The sequence below is a fragment of the Vanessa atalanta genome, chromosome 1, assembly GCF_905147765.1.
Source record: "Vanessa atalanta chromosome 1, ilVanAtal1.2, whole genome shotgun sequence".
Taxonomy (NCBI): domain Eukaryota; kingdom Metazoa; phylum Arthropoda; class Insecta; order Lepidoptera; family Nymphalidae; genus Vanessa; species Vanessa atalanta.
In genome coordinates, this window is record NC_061871.1 from 6,549,352 (window position 1) to 6,563,662 (window position 14,311).

The 14,311-nt window shown below is 30.8% G+C and overlaps 1 protein-coding gene across 5 annotated transcripts in view; it reads right to left on the minus strand.

Moving 5' to 3' along the window:
- The window catches only part of LOC125068037 (major facilitator superfamily domain-containing protein 12-like), a 73,607-nt gene that overhangs the window by 3,313 nt on the left and 55,983 nt on the right, over positions 1 to 14,311 (minus strand). For 3 of the 5 annotated variants that reach the window (XM_047677018.1, XM_047677027.1, XM_047677036.1), the window contains exons 2-4: positions 1,746 to 1,915; positions 1,211 to 1,294; positions 539 to 761 (exon numbers count right to left, since the gene is read on the minus strand). In XM_047677018.1, the coding sequence (XP_047532974.1) occupies positions 539 to 761; positions 1,211 to 1,294; positions 1,746 to 1,915 (477 nt within the window). Of the gene's footprint in view, positions 1 to 538; positions 762 to 1,210; positions 1,295 to 1,745; positions 1,916 to 2,117; positions 2,240 to 2,279; positions 2,689 to 14,311 lie in introns of those variants that run through there. The other 2 variants (XM_047677009.1, XM_047677044.1) reach the window with 2 other exon arrangements.

Genomic DNA, 14,311 nt, shown 5'->3' on the forward strand with positions numbered 1-14,311 from the left:
GAGGATGTTTCATATATAAATATCGCCCTCAAATCCGACTTTTTGAAGTAAAACTATTAGTTCAAAGAGTAATTTAAAATTTTAAAAATATATATTCATATTGAAATAGACAGATTTGATACCATGGCTGCTATATGCCTATGGAAGCTCCGTCAGGGTAGCATGTGCAAGCGATTCCGCGATGCCCCCCGAGAGATGGAGGGTTAGTGGGTATTCCGGTGTACTAGGCATCCTGAGCATCGGTGAGTCCGTCATATGGGAAAGGCTTAACGCGTTTATCCAGCATGAAAAAAAGGGCCTATGGAAGCTTGCCACCCTTTAACTTCCTGTAGAACCCGAAAAATTAAATAATATACAAGAAATAAATTACGCTTTTATTTTTGCAAGTACGAACATTCTTTGTTTTAAAACGTGTGGAGTGAAGACTTTCTTCTTGAACACTATTAAAATAATTTTTCTCCAAGTTTTGCCGCCCTTGGCCTACACGGTCTAAAAGGGAATTGATTTTATCATTATTACTTCATCTAAAGATACTTACCTTATAGAAGTTAATTCGGATCGTATATGCAGGTTGTCAGTGATAGATGGTATTATTGCTAGATGCGATATCTGAACTACAGCCCAGCCGATTTGAAAGATTGTTATCAATATAGCATAGTATAAAGGCATCCACCACATCAAATACTCGGAGTTTTTATTCGGCCAGCAGTTCCAACATCTTATGAATAGCAGTGGAAATGTGCACGTCACTAATAGGCATCCTGTAATTATACATTATTAATTATATACATGTATATTATATATACAATACATCAAATATGTATTAAAATTATAAGAACGTAAATAACATAATAAGGAGCGTTAACATAAACGTTTTTATTACCAGTCAGTAAATAAAATCCTAGAGCGTTATTAGACTTTTTAATATATATCTATGTAGATAAATCCAACCTTACAGAGACAGTTAAATGACAGACACAAGGGTATCTTAGTGCCCAGGGTTGATATGGTTAATATTTGCCGGTCTGCCTACTCGGATATCTAGTTATTTATTATACTAAATGCTTATTATATAGCAGTTTAGCTAAATCGGAGAAAAATATAGTACTTTTAACTGTTCTATCCTCCTCGTTGAATTTCGTCTTTCATAGTTCTCTTCGATTATGAGCATCTGTAGTGATTTTATGTAATATAATAAATTTTAAAGTACCTGTTAAATGCCAAGCTTTCTTTGTACTATATTTGTCCGCCAATATACCAACTATTGGCGTAGCGAGTGCATCCACAACTTGTCCTGTAGTATCAGATGTTTATAAAAATTAAAATAGTTATTTAATTATAATTTTAAATTTTCCAAAAATTAGAGTCACAAATTTACGATTGCTAGCGGTTAAGTAATTAACTAAAGTATCTATGATACTATACTATGATAATAAAATTTTCAAACTCTTAATTATTATTATTAAAGAGAGAAATTATATAGAGGATTGTATAGATATTGTAAGCATGATAAATTTTTCTTTTTTTGTTATGATATCTATTTTTTTTCAACTTATCGTAAACTAATATATATAAAAAAATATATCTATTACACATGAGTAAACAATTAAATGCTAACAATTTATATTATGGTTGTGAATTATTATTATTATATTATCTTTGTGAAGTAATTTAGAATGTGAATGTGATATGGGTATATAATATATCAAAATGTAAGAGTAGCGAATGACAAGTGTAATTAATACCCAGCAGAAGCATGGCGCCGGCGACAACGGCCCTCATTTCAAGTACCGCCTGGAAGAACAGCATCATGTAAGAAAACCACATCGCTGCACATAGATCATTATACATGTGACCTAGCCCGTATAAATGGTTCTGATTAATTCGCCACCATCGTCGACGTTTGTATGGTATACTAGAAGAAAAAACAAAGCTTTAAAATATCAATAAAACCAAATATTTACATAAACAACACTTCATTAAATCGAATTATGTGTTTTCGCTTTTAATGGGCAGTCTAATAAATACTTTTTAAGATCGTTATCGTATTTAAGTATTCTCTTTAATAGTGGTGTATTGTTCAGTTTTTTTTATTTGGAAAAATTACAAAAAATCACATTTATGTAACAATGCTAAAATTGAAGAGCAGGATGAGTTGATCTTCTGTAATGAGGACTCATAATGTTCGTTTTGTGTCCTGCTTAGCTTGTCACAAATTGTCTGAATTGCAAATTGTGCGGAAATACCGTCGTTTAGGTTGATTTCTGAGGACACATCACCTTCTATCGATTTCCTCATCATTATTGTCTTGAATATCATTTTTCACTGAAACATTTGACTTCGTTGCTCCATATGTAACGTTCATGTTTGCGTTAATTATAATAATACATTTAATTTAAACGTATTTGAATGTTCTATTACGACAAATTAAAATCTAATAACATTTTCACTTCACTTTATTGGGGACACTGGGCGTATCAAATATCACACTTCACAGGTAAACCGACGCGTGCGGCTTGAAAGGATTCCTCCGGTCATGTGAGTTTAACTAGTAGGCTTATCCGATCAACATACCATTTTTTGAATATAGATTTAACATATATTAGACAAAGTTGTACCGCATAACAGTATATTATATTTTAATTCATAATTTCGGACATTTGTGTTGTAACTGCAGTAAAGCTTAATTAATCTATTGTTGAATTGTCGTTCAATCAATTTCTGGCTATTGAATGCTACGGACTCTTTAGAAACGTTCAATGGGATAAATTGTTTGATTACAATGTACGTTACACTTTGATCCATTTCTTTACGTTAAATATATAAAAAAGTAATTATTTTTTTTTATATTTGTAATTTAGAAATTAGATATCTATTTCTATAATTCTTATATAAATATATTAATATTTATTTGTTGTTTTCTCTATGTATATACTCATATTTGAATATATTATCTCTGTTTTTTGTAAATATACCTAGTATGATTAAACTCTATATCGGTTGATATATCAATAAAAATTTCTACCAGGATATCATAAGGAGAAGCTCTGTTTTCCAGCTATTTTCATACTTATTCATGTACTTATTTGTATTTTCTTTTACGATTTAGATTTTATGGAACGATTCAGCATATAAAACATTAAGGAGTCATTATTACTTTTGTAATTCATAAAAATGTTATGTTCTTTTTTTTCATATAAAAAAATAATAATTAAACAACTTTAAAGTGAAAGATTCATTAAAGGAATGTCTAAATATTTCGTCGATATTTTTCATCATAGACATAGACATCGCTCGTATTGGGTATCATTAAATTGCTCGAGTTACGGGGATTATGTATCAACGACCTAAATACGTTATACTGTAGGTATTCGAATTTTATTTTTACGTGTTTGTGGTAGAGGCAAGTTAGTCATGGTTATGTTATTATTATTTTATAATGAATTGCGTGATACTATGTTATATTTCTACAAGATTCAGTTCAGGTTTTTTTATCCCATAGGGTGGGTGGACGGGCAAATGGACTACCTGATAGTGATAACTGGTCTGGACCTAGACATTAGCCCCTAGTCTTTACATCACCAATGCGACACCAACTTGGTGACCTAAGACGCTATGTCCATTTTACCTGTAGTTACACTGGCTCACTTACACAATACTACTAACTCGCTAGTGCATTTCTAAGAGTAGACGTAGTGATATATGGATGGTATCTAACCAGACGGGCTCGGACAAAGCCCTACCATCAAGTTTGTGTTGGTCATGGAGATTGAAGGTTACGAAGTTATTTGTAATGTACTCTCGATTAATTTATACGAGTTTTTTTAAACATATTTTGGGAGAAATCTTAAAATTCATTCACTTCTCAGTAAGAAGGTCATCTTGACTAAATTTGGATGTAACTTTATTATTAAATGCTTATATTTAATAATAAATTAAAAAAATATTACATACTTAGTAGAATTTTGATTATTTTTTAATTTACTATTTTTTTTAAAAATTGCTACAGAAGTGGAAACAGTGTAAATCGAATAACTATTAACGATCGATATAAGTATTTATTTAACGACATTTTATATTTATTTCTGTGTGTATAATTAATTAATAATTTATGTTATAGACTTGTTTTTTCTCTCGGAACTCGGGAGGGTTTTTGATGATTTGCGTTTATATGCGTAGTCAATGTTATAATCCATCTAAGTTGTTACTGACAAGTTATTAAATATGTAACTATGACTCTTAGCTCATCGATAAAGAACTAGTATTTGTCCTTGGCTTCCTTGGTTCTTATACGTTGATACTATCATATTTACAAAATAAAGAGGAGACCGGGCACAAAAGTAACATTTCTACTTTACATTAATTTTCAGCTAATAACCTTTAATAAATATTTTGTATAAAAAAATAGTCCTATAAATTCCATTAATCTGAACTCAGAAATGTTCATCGAAATATCTTTATTTTCAAAATAAAGATATTTCGATGATGAAAGTATTCGCATTTTATTTCTACTTGGTGTTATTATATTTTTACTTTTTTATTTTAACAGGGACCTGAAAACTAAACGTGCTACACCCAAATTATTTATAACTGTAGCATTACAGGCAAAAAGTCTTATTGATACCTAATAAGTACGTATAATAAAAATTGTTTATATATATAATACCTAAATCTGTCACTCGACAGTTGGTATAGCTTTCGTCATTAGACAATTTGACAAAGCATTGATTACTTTCAACCAGCCGTTACTTTAAATCCCAGTCTCCCCCTTACATTTCTGTAATATCCTCTTATGAACATCAATGCAAAAGTATAAGGTAGTGTCGCTTATAAGTATACTTATAAGTTCACAAAATATTTTATCAAGTATCATTAATGATATTTAAAAAAAAAAACAAAATAATGACATCACATATATGTCATATATTATCTGTCACAATATACGTGCGAGTAAATGTTTGTATTTTTTTAATATATGTAAAATAATCCATTAAAAATCAAAATATTAGCGGCCATGAAAACCGGCCGGGCACGGGCCTCTCTTTATTTATGTATAATTAACAACTAGTTTCTCGCTCTGACTTCGTCTTTTATTTATATAAATATAATGCAGAACAACTGTTTTAATCAAATAGTCGGTGTTATACATAGTATATTGCTACCCAATGTTGAAATCATAGTATGGTAATAAAATAACGCCCTCCAGGTTATCGACTATTTGACAACTATACTAATATTATAATATGAAAGTAACTCTGTCTGTCTGTCGCTCTTTCGAAATTTGACGAAATTTGGTATGAAGCAAACTTGAAGTTTGCTACCAAATTTCAAAATCCAAGGACATAGGCTACTTTTTTCCTTACACCTTACCGACCCCTAAAACGCAAGCGAAGCTGCGGGCGACAACTAGTTTGGAATACATAACATAACATAACATAAGCAGCCCGTAAATGTCCCACTGCTGGGATAAAGGCCTCCTCTCCCTTTGAGGAGAAGGTTTGGAGCATATTCCACCACGCTGCTCCAATGCGGGTTGGCGGAATACACATGTGGCTGAATTTCGTTGAAATTAGACACATGTAGGTTTCCTCACGATGTTTTCCTTCACCGCCGAGCACGAGATGAATTATAAACACAAATTAAGCACATGAAATTTCAGTGGTGCCTGCCTGGGTTTGAACCCGAAATCATCGGTTAAGATGCACGCGTTCTAACCACTGGGCCATCTCGGCTCGGCTAGTTTGGAATATGTATATTTTTTTAGATCTACTATCTGAGTTGCAAAAGCTTTCACTACTACGTTATTGACTTCTTACCTATTCAAAATCAAAATATACTTTAATCAAGTAGGCTTTTACAAGCACTTTTCAACAAACTATATTAAGTGAAGCTGAAGTGTATAACCACCGGTTCGGAAAGCAGATTCTACCGAGAAGAACCGGCAAGAAACTTAGTAGTTTCTATTTTTCAACATTTCACAAATATAAAAAGTCATGTTAGTTAAATACGATTATATATGTATGTAATATATCCTGCCTGGAAGTCACCAAGTATTATTAAGAATATATCTACTTCTACATTTATGATAAAGTGTTGCTATAAGTAAGAATCTGACCGGAAGAACCAATATAAGTCATATATTGGTTCTTCCGGTCAGATTCTTAGAAACTCTTAGTTCGAGTTAGCCAGTTCAAATGAACAGACGGAAAATGGGCTAAGAGAATAGAACGGATGAACTCCTGTAAGTCTTAGGTGTTTACTGTAGAAATGTATATTATTATCATCAAAGTTTGATTTACGATTCTAGTGTAACCAACGACAACATAACAGAGAAACGGATCACGGAACATTAGCTTCGCTGGAGTTGGAGCTACGTCATCGCCTACGTCGTATTCTTGAAAAACTTGACCCGAAATGAATTAATTTTTTATTTTCTTTCATAAATATTTGGGCTTTCTTTCAACTAATACATACAATTTTCACATATTTTAAGAACACAGTTATGCTATTCTTAGGACCCTACGGGCAATCCAGCGAGCCCTGCTTGACGCTTGATCAGAGAGAGCACAGCCTCGGCGATTCTGATGTCGCGTTTGTGTCTGTCTTGAGACAGACGAAAAACATCCTGGAGCACACTCCAAGATGGTTTTTTCTGAGTTTTTCTTGCGTGAGGAACACTTTCGTGAATACGGAGCCTTACATTCTTCGATTGGGCTATGATAACATAGCCTTAGGTCTATCCCCTGAGATTCATGGATGGTATGACGCTTGACCCTTTACCTTTTCCGTATCCCTGGTCCATCACATAGGCAAATTCGTACATTTTATCTTTTTTTTTTATAGAATATGTATGTAGATGGACAAATAAGCCACCAGGTGGTAACTGGTCACCATCACACATAGACATTGGCTCTGTAATAAATATTAACCATAGTACACTGGTTCACCCACAATTTAAACCGGAACACAACATTCTAACAGATTGTTGTTATGTTCCGGTTCCGATCGAATATGCGATGAGGGTGGGTGCGACGGGCAGAAATAATTATGAAAAGTACATTGCATATTTATTTTTATTGCTTCCAACTGTTTTTATTGGAGTTGTAATTGGAGAAGTACTTACAGGAAATGCTTAATATGGATATTATTTTAAGTTTTTAAAGATACGATTACCAAGAAAAAAAAAACGTCCTATATCCTTAATATGAACGTTTTGAGCGGTCACGTTGATTTCGTATGTTTTATTACAGTTATTGGTTTTGTATTGTATTTTCTTCGGAAAAGGAAAACTTTTCTTTCCGGGAACGGTTAGAAGGTTGACATCTTGATGAATACCCTGAATGAATGTTTGTTCAAGAACGAATTGGATACTGAATAAAGTAGATAATTCAATAAAAAAAAAAAGGATGTAAATTCTGAAAGCGATGTTATTATTTTAGGAAACAATAAAATAATCTTTATTTGTTTTGTATAGAATGATTCGGAAAATATTAAATCGGAAAAGAAGCACAAAAAAGTCACAATTTGTACTTCAAATGGGCTTATCAAGTGAGAATTACAATAAATACCAAATAGCAAATGCTGTTGACTGTTGACTGTATGGAGGGACACTTATCGATTGTATTGAGGGCCGCTTCATGTCACCCTTGTCCCTCAATCCCCACTAAGTATTATTTGCGGAACAGACATGAATATGTTGTTATTCAAAAGTTAAAATACAATATTTGTAGGTTTAAAATAAAAGAAATAAATTTACATAATAATTAATTATTCTTATCCAATAATAAAGATCCAGGCCTTGAGAAGAATATAATATCCAGTATCTTGGATAGTTAAATGAAAATGAACGCAAAAACGCGTGCTTATTAAACTAAAATTAAGTTTTATATTTTTTACATATTTATTTTTAGTTTTTTTATTAGTTTACAAAAATGTGGAAATAAGTAAGGGAAGCTGTTGAGCCCTGCCAAGCTTTTTATATTTAAAAAAATATATATTAATATTTAAAATTATCAAATATATATACGAATATGGAAACAGCAACTATTTTACTATACAGTGCATTTATTAAATCTGGGGTCAATCTATTTTTATTTCTGTCTGTTGTTTCATGGCCAAACCGCTAAATGGAATTTTATGATATTTGGTAAGAAGCAAGCTGGAACCAAGAGAAAACAAACAACGCAAGCGAAGCCGAGGGCGACAACTAGTGCTCAATAAGTAAACAATAAGTAAAGGGCAGAAAAACTTATTTTTTGAGCAATAAATAATAAATTAACTTGTTTGTTGCCACTGATATATACATTTTTAAATAGTAGGTAGTTCTAGTAATTATTCAAGTCATTTATTTTATGAAATGGCAAAGTTCAAACCTCAAGATCTATTTTCAAATTATAATATTATATTATTTTATAATTATATTTTTTTTGTAATTGCCTTTTATACTTATACATATTTAGTGAATTTATATATGTAGGTACATTTAGTTCCCTTTAGTAAAGATAACATCAATCTATCCATGTGTATTTTGTAAATATAATGGTCGCCTATTGGTCGAAATTCGATCTTAATTCATTGCTAATAAAATATTAGATTTGATTCGCGTTTATTCGAAAGATACGTAGGAAAAATAAGGCTCAACTGGACGATACCTTGTCACTTGTTGTATGCTTAGATCTTTAAAATTACACAACATTCAATGGGAACCTCTCTTAGAGATAACCCACAATAACCATTCTTCATCGTTTACTTTTTACGAGAAATATTGGCTTATTTTCGAAGCGATTTTAAGCAATAAAGTATTAAATATTCCTTTAAATTACATGCTGTAAAGGACCATATTGATCTATATTAAATGTACAATGTATTTAAGGTACTAAATTGGATAAGGATTAATACTTTATTGCTTAAAATCGCTTCGAAAATAAGCCAATATTTCTCGTTTCTAGGATGCTGCAAAGGAAAGCATTTATAACGTGGTAAGACATTCTGTAGTATATTTAATATCAGCATTGCACCTGTGCGAAGCCGAGGCGGGTGGCTAGTATTAAATATTATGTAGATAGACGTGTAGGTGCTAAGCATTTCGTAGTGTGTGTAATGTTTTTTTTAATATTTTAATGTATTTTTAATTCAATAAAAATATTAGGGTTCTGCACTCCTCCACATAAACTTTAATAGTGCTAAATTTCATACATCTCCGCCCGCATCTTTTTGGTAAAAAAGAGGAACAAATTTCATGTATGTATACATGTATGTATAATATATAGATATCCATATCTGTTTTAAAGCATGGTAACCGTTGTAGTATAAACTAAGTATTTAAAAACCGACTAAAGATATGTATAATGCGAATATTTCCATCATCAATACTGATATTATAAAAAAGTAACGCTGTCTGTCTGTTGCTCATTCTTGGCCAAACTGTTGAACAGAATTCGATTAAATTTGATAAGACGAAAGTTTGAACTCCAAGGAAGGAAATAGGCTGTTTTTTAAGCATATCTATAACCTGACGACTTACGCTACGAGCGAAGCCATAGGCGACAACTTGTGCTAAATAAGTAAAAAACAATATTTTATTTATAGGATCTAAAAGGGAAAAATATCTAAGCCGCGAAGTTAAACAATTAAACTACTCCATTTGTTACATTAAACAACTTTGTATTATATAAAAAAAAATGTTGTGAGAATATATATTTGCCACAATATTCTAAGTATAAATTGAAATATATTCACTATATAAAATAAAAATCGGAAACATTTCGTACATATTAATTAATTTTGTTTTTCGCTAGACATGTAGGTATTTAAATTTGATCACTTCAATTAATGCATCATTGTTGCCTAGTTGCTAGCCTGTTTATTTACAACAATTTCAATAAGCAGACCTTGACCTTACTTATATTATTATAGGCTTGGTCAGTATCGAAGAGTCAAAATAGAAAACGGCGTCATCGACAGTACATATATTACCCTACCTTTTCTGTACCTTGCAGACAATATCTAGAACGGGCATCCTTCATAATTGAAAACTTGTTGTTGCTGTTGACCGTTGAGGAGTTCCCTTTATAAAAGAATCCTAAATGCAGTAGCTATGTCATGATAGCACTTATAGAGGACTGTCACAATTGAATTCGCCTACGCAATTTTGTGTTTGTTAATTGTTGAGGAGGAGTTGTGCAATCGTCAGGAGTCAACCTTGTGTGGATCAGCACTTAGAACGGGCTATCTCAATTGAGCTGTTAATCGTTGAGGAATTCATTCGTCGTGAGCCGACCCTAAATGCGGTAGTTATTACATATAACTTGGGTTATCATAATGAAGTACTTATACAAAATTTCGTGTCTATATAGTAAACTTTGATAAGTTTCTTCATTTGGAGCTAAACCATGGTCAAAACTGAATTATAATGCAAATTTTCCGATCCGTGGGGAAAGTGGAGGTGGCTTTCCTAATTCAGCTTGAAATATTACATCTAAATAAACTGACAAATAAAGTTGCATTACAAGTATAAAAAACTTTTAAAACCGAATTATTCAGTAAGACTTCAGCGCCATCTAGTAATGATAAAATGTATCATGAGTTAAACTACAACGAGCCGGTTACAAGCAGCGACATCTATGAAATTATTTGTGTATTACGATATATCTGGAATTATATTTATATAAAATACCTACGAACGCCGTCATTACTGACGAGGGTTTTCATCTTTAGTGTAATAGTTTAAGAATTTATTACTAGATGGCAAAGAAAACAATTGAAAAGAGTTGGTTTCATTAATTTTATCCTAGTTTTAAGTGTGAATAATGAAATGTTTTCAAATAGATTTAACTAAGTTTAGGTTAAGTATCTATACTAATATTATAAATTCGCAAATAACATTGTTTGTCTGTCTATCTATCACGCAATCATCGGTATGATGCAAGCTTGAAAACCAAGGAACTTTTTTATACGTAATGTCGACCAATTATTAAACCGCGAGCGAAGCTGCAAGCGACAACTAGTAGAATATAAGCCGCCATAACGCAGTTTATAGATTTGAGAGAAGTTTATAGGCGGTTTTATATCCGGACACACACTTCTGTGTTTTCTAGTGCCTTCATTTGGGTTTATGATTCATTCAGCGTTCGGGGATGAAGAAGAATTTTGTGAGATGACCTAAACGTAAACCGTCGTTTAAAACTATGTCACTCGTATTTTAAATTGTTCACCAACCCCACGTGTAACGTAACAGTGGCTATAATTAGCTTTAATATCTCGTTCTAACAAGAAAAACAGCCTTACCATTTTTTTTTAATGAAAATTATACTTTTGCTGTTAAAATATTTTTTCTATGTAGAAAGATATGCACTTATATAGTATGTATGTATATAATATGTCAAAATACATAAAATTTATTAAAATCATATCAATATCAGTTATGCATGTCTATATTTCTAAAATCTGTTTTATACATGGCAGCATTAATGAACGATGATATAATAATTATCGGGACTGCAGCAAACCACGAATGTCTACGCACACGCCAGTTGGCGCATTAATCATGAGGGTACAATTCGGTGCACTCACCATCAGGTAGTTTAAATGTATTATTATTAGATTTGAAGTTTATAAAGTTTATTATAAATAAACATGAATTTACATACAGAAGTTACATAAAATACAATAATAATGTTTACCTAGTATTCTAATTTAAGGATGACAGATTAATATACGATAGTTATATGTTCCTCAAGATTTATAATAAAAAATATTTTTAAACGTACAATTAAATAATATTATTCGTACCTACACTAAATTCAGCGATGGCTTACTGTCGGGTTTCAAAGATTATTTACTCTTTTATTACATTGAAGTTGTTTATTTAAAAATATTACGTATAAAAGTTAATGAAAAATAGAAGACTTCTAATGTTATTTATCAATTTCGTCACACAAGTCACAAAACGAATCGAAATATGTAGGTAGTTAATTGCAAATGAAAATAAATGGCATAATACATTTCGAATTGTTATAAAAATATATTTATATAGGATTTTAAAATGTACTTCCGTAAAATATTCTGTGCTTTATTAATTGTTCTATTATTTTAAATGATTGTCTAAATTGTTAAAATAAAATGTAACAGAATGCGTGTAGTGTATTTAATTAGTAAAAAAAATTGGTTGACGGAAAGGTTTTATCATAAATAAAATATTTTTTTATATTTTCTTTTAATACAAAGTTATTTTGCTTGCCTAATTTTTTTTGTAGAATATATAGATCTCGTATAAAATTATTTTAAAGCATTATAAAAATAATATATTACAATTTCTGGTATAGTATTTGTTTCAAACTTTTCTATACTTGTATCATATTGAAAGTATTATCGAATAATAAGATAGTCATTAAAGATTATATTATAGCCTGATAAGTCAATTGATCTTGTTGAGCAGTTGTGGTATCTCCTTAAACTATATATAAAATACTAGCGACCCGCCCCACCTTCGCAAGGGTGCAATGTTGATACTAAATATACTACAGAATGTCTTTATATACAAAGTTCACAGCAAACCGCTATGTTCCTGCATTTTAAATGTTATCTTCGAAAATATCAATTTAAATTACATGCTGTACAGGGTCGTATTTATCTATATTAAATGCACAATCGATTTATGTATACTTTGGATTGGATGAGGATTAACGCTGTATTGATTAAAATCACTTCGTAAATAAGCCATTATTTATCGTAAAAAGTAAGAATAAAAAATGGTTATTGAGGGTTACCCCTAATAGATAGACGTATACCATCGCGGAGTTTTTTGTAGATCTTATTAAGGCGTAGTACATTACTTTTGGTCTATCTCGATCAGCGTTTCCAATGTAAGCGCAAAAAATGTGTTTACGATATCACATTTGGAACCTTTAATATGATCAGTGTTTCTCTACTATATTATGCATGTTTTACCCATATAAAACTTCCGTTTGAATCAGTTTACCTAATAAAAAAAACATCAAAGTCCGTTTACGGAGCGCACGCAACGAAATCTGTCAAAATGAATGATATTCCACTGATTTTGCTATTTTTTAATTGATAATACTCCGCTTTTAGTGGTCGTAGCGCCGGCTTATTGCTCGACAAATGCCAATCAAAATACTGTAAGAATTTTTCAAATTAGACCACTAGTTCCTGATATTAGCTTGTTCAACCAAACAAACAAACAAACTCTTCAGCTTTATAATATTAGTATAGATCAGTTTGCGTTCCATTATATGTAGATGTACATATGTTGATATCTTCAGATTAATATGTTTATAATAAGTAATGAATATGTTTACTTTAGTGTTGACAAGATAATAATTTGACTTGTTGATTAATCTTCAGTTAATAATAATTTGACTTTGGGTTTGATATTAGTTAATCAACAAAACTATGCTTAGCTTTACTTAGTATATCATCCTCTGATATAAGACGAATTATCTTTTTGACAGAAACAAACAACTACGCGGTTGAAACCGCATGAATAAGCTGGGGTGTCAGAAAAATAGACATCACAGACCAGCAAAACTTTTTAAAAATTGCAGTTCAATTGAATCTCGACTAATCTCATAAAAATGTTACTTCGGTATTCAATATAAATACTTATATACACAAGTATATAATAATATAAGTAGTATTTTAACTTCACTGTGGAATTAATTGATTATACTTTACAGATATATTTTTAAATAAGCGTAACGTATAAGCGTAACTTGTTCGAGTTTTTTTTTTAAATTATAATAAAGCTGTATGGCAACACTATTTTTTATTTTAAAATAAAAAAGATATGCAATTGATACATTTTAAAATTTTTTTTAAATGACGTCAAAACGAGATAATATTATGCAAATAATCGCTAATCAATTCAATCTGAATATTGACTTATATAATTTTTGCTACTTGTATGTATAAGCAATATACTTAAACATAATTAATCAATTAATTATATTTATAGAACAGTTGGATGTATGATATTGTATGTTATTGATGCAAAAAATTAATTAAGTAAAAATAATCTATGTAAAATTTCTTCCAGTTTTAGATTATATTACGACAAACATAAAAAATATGTATTTAATCAGTTGGTTACATTTGTTTTAAAATTCATTAATTGCAAGATTTAACGTGAGTTAAATAAAAACTTGTAAAATAGAAAATTATCTCGATAGAGATAAAGCAATCAGTTTATAAAAAGCAGACGATGTGCAGATTCTGTTAGTGCGTTATAATGTTTTTATAACTGCCTGGTTATACAGCTTGTAATTACCGATACGTACATGATTACAGCTTC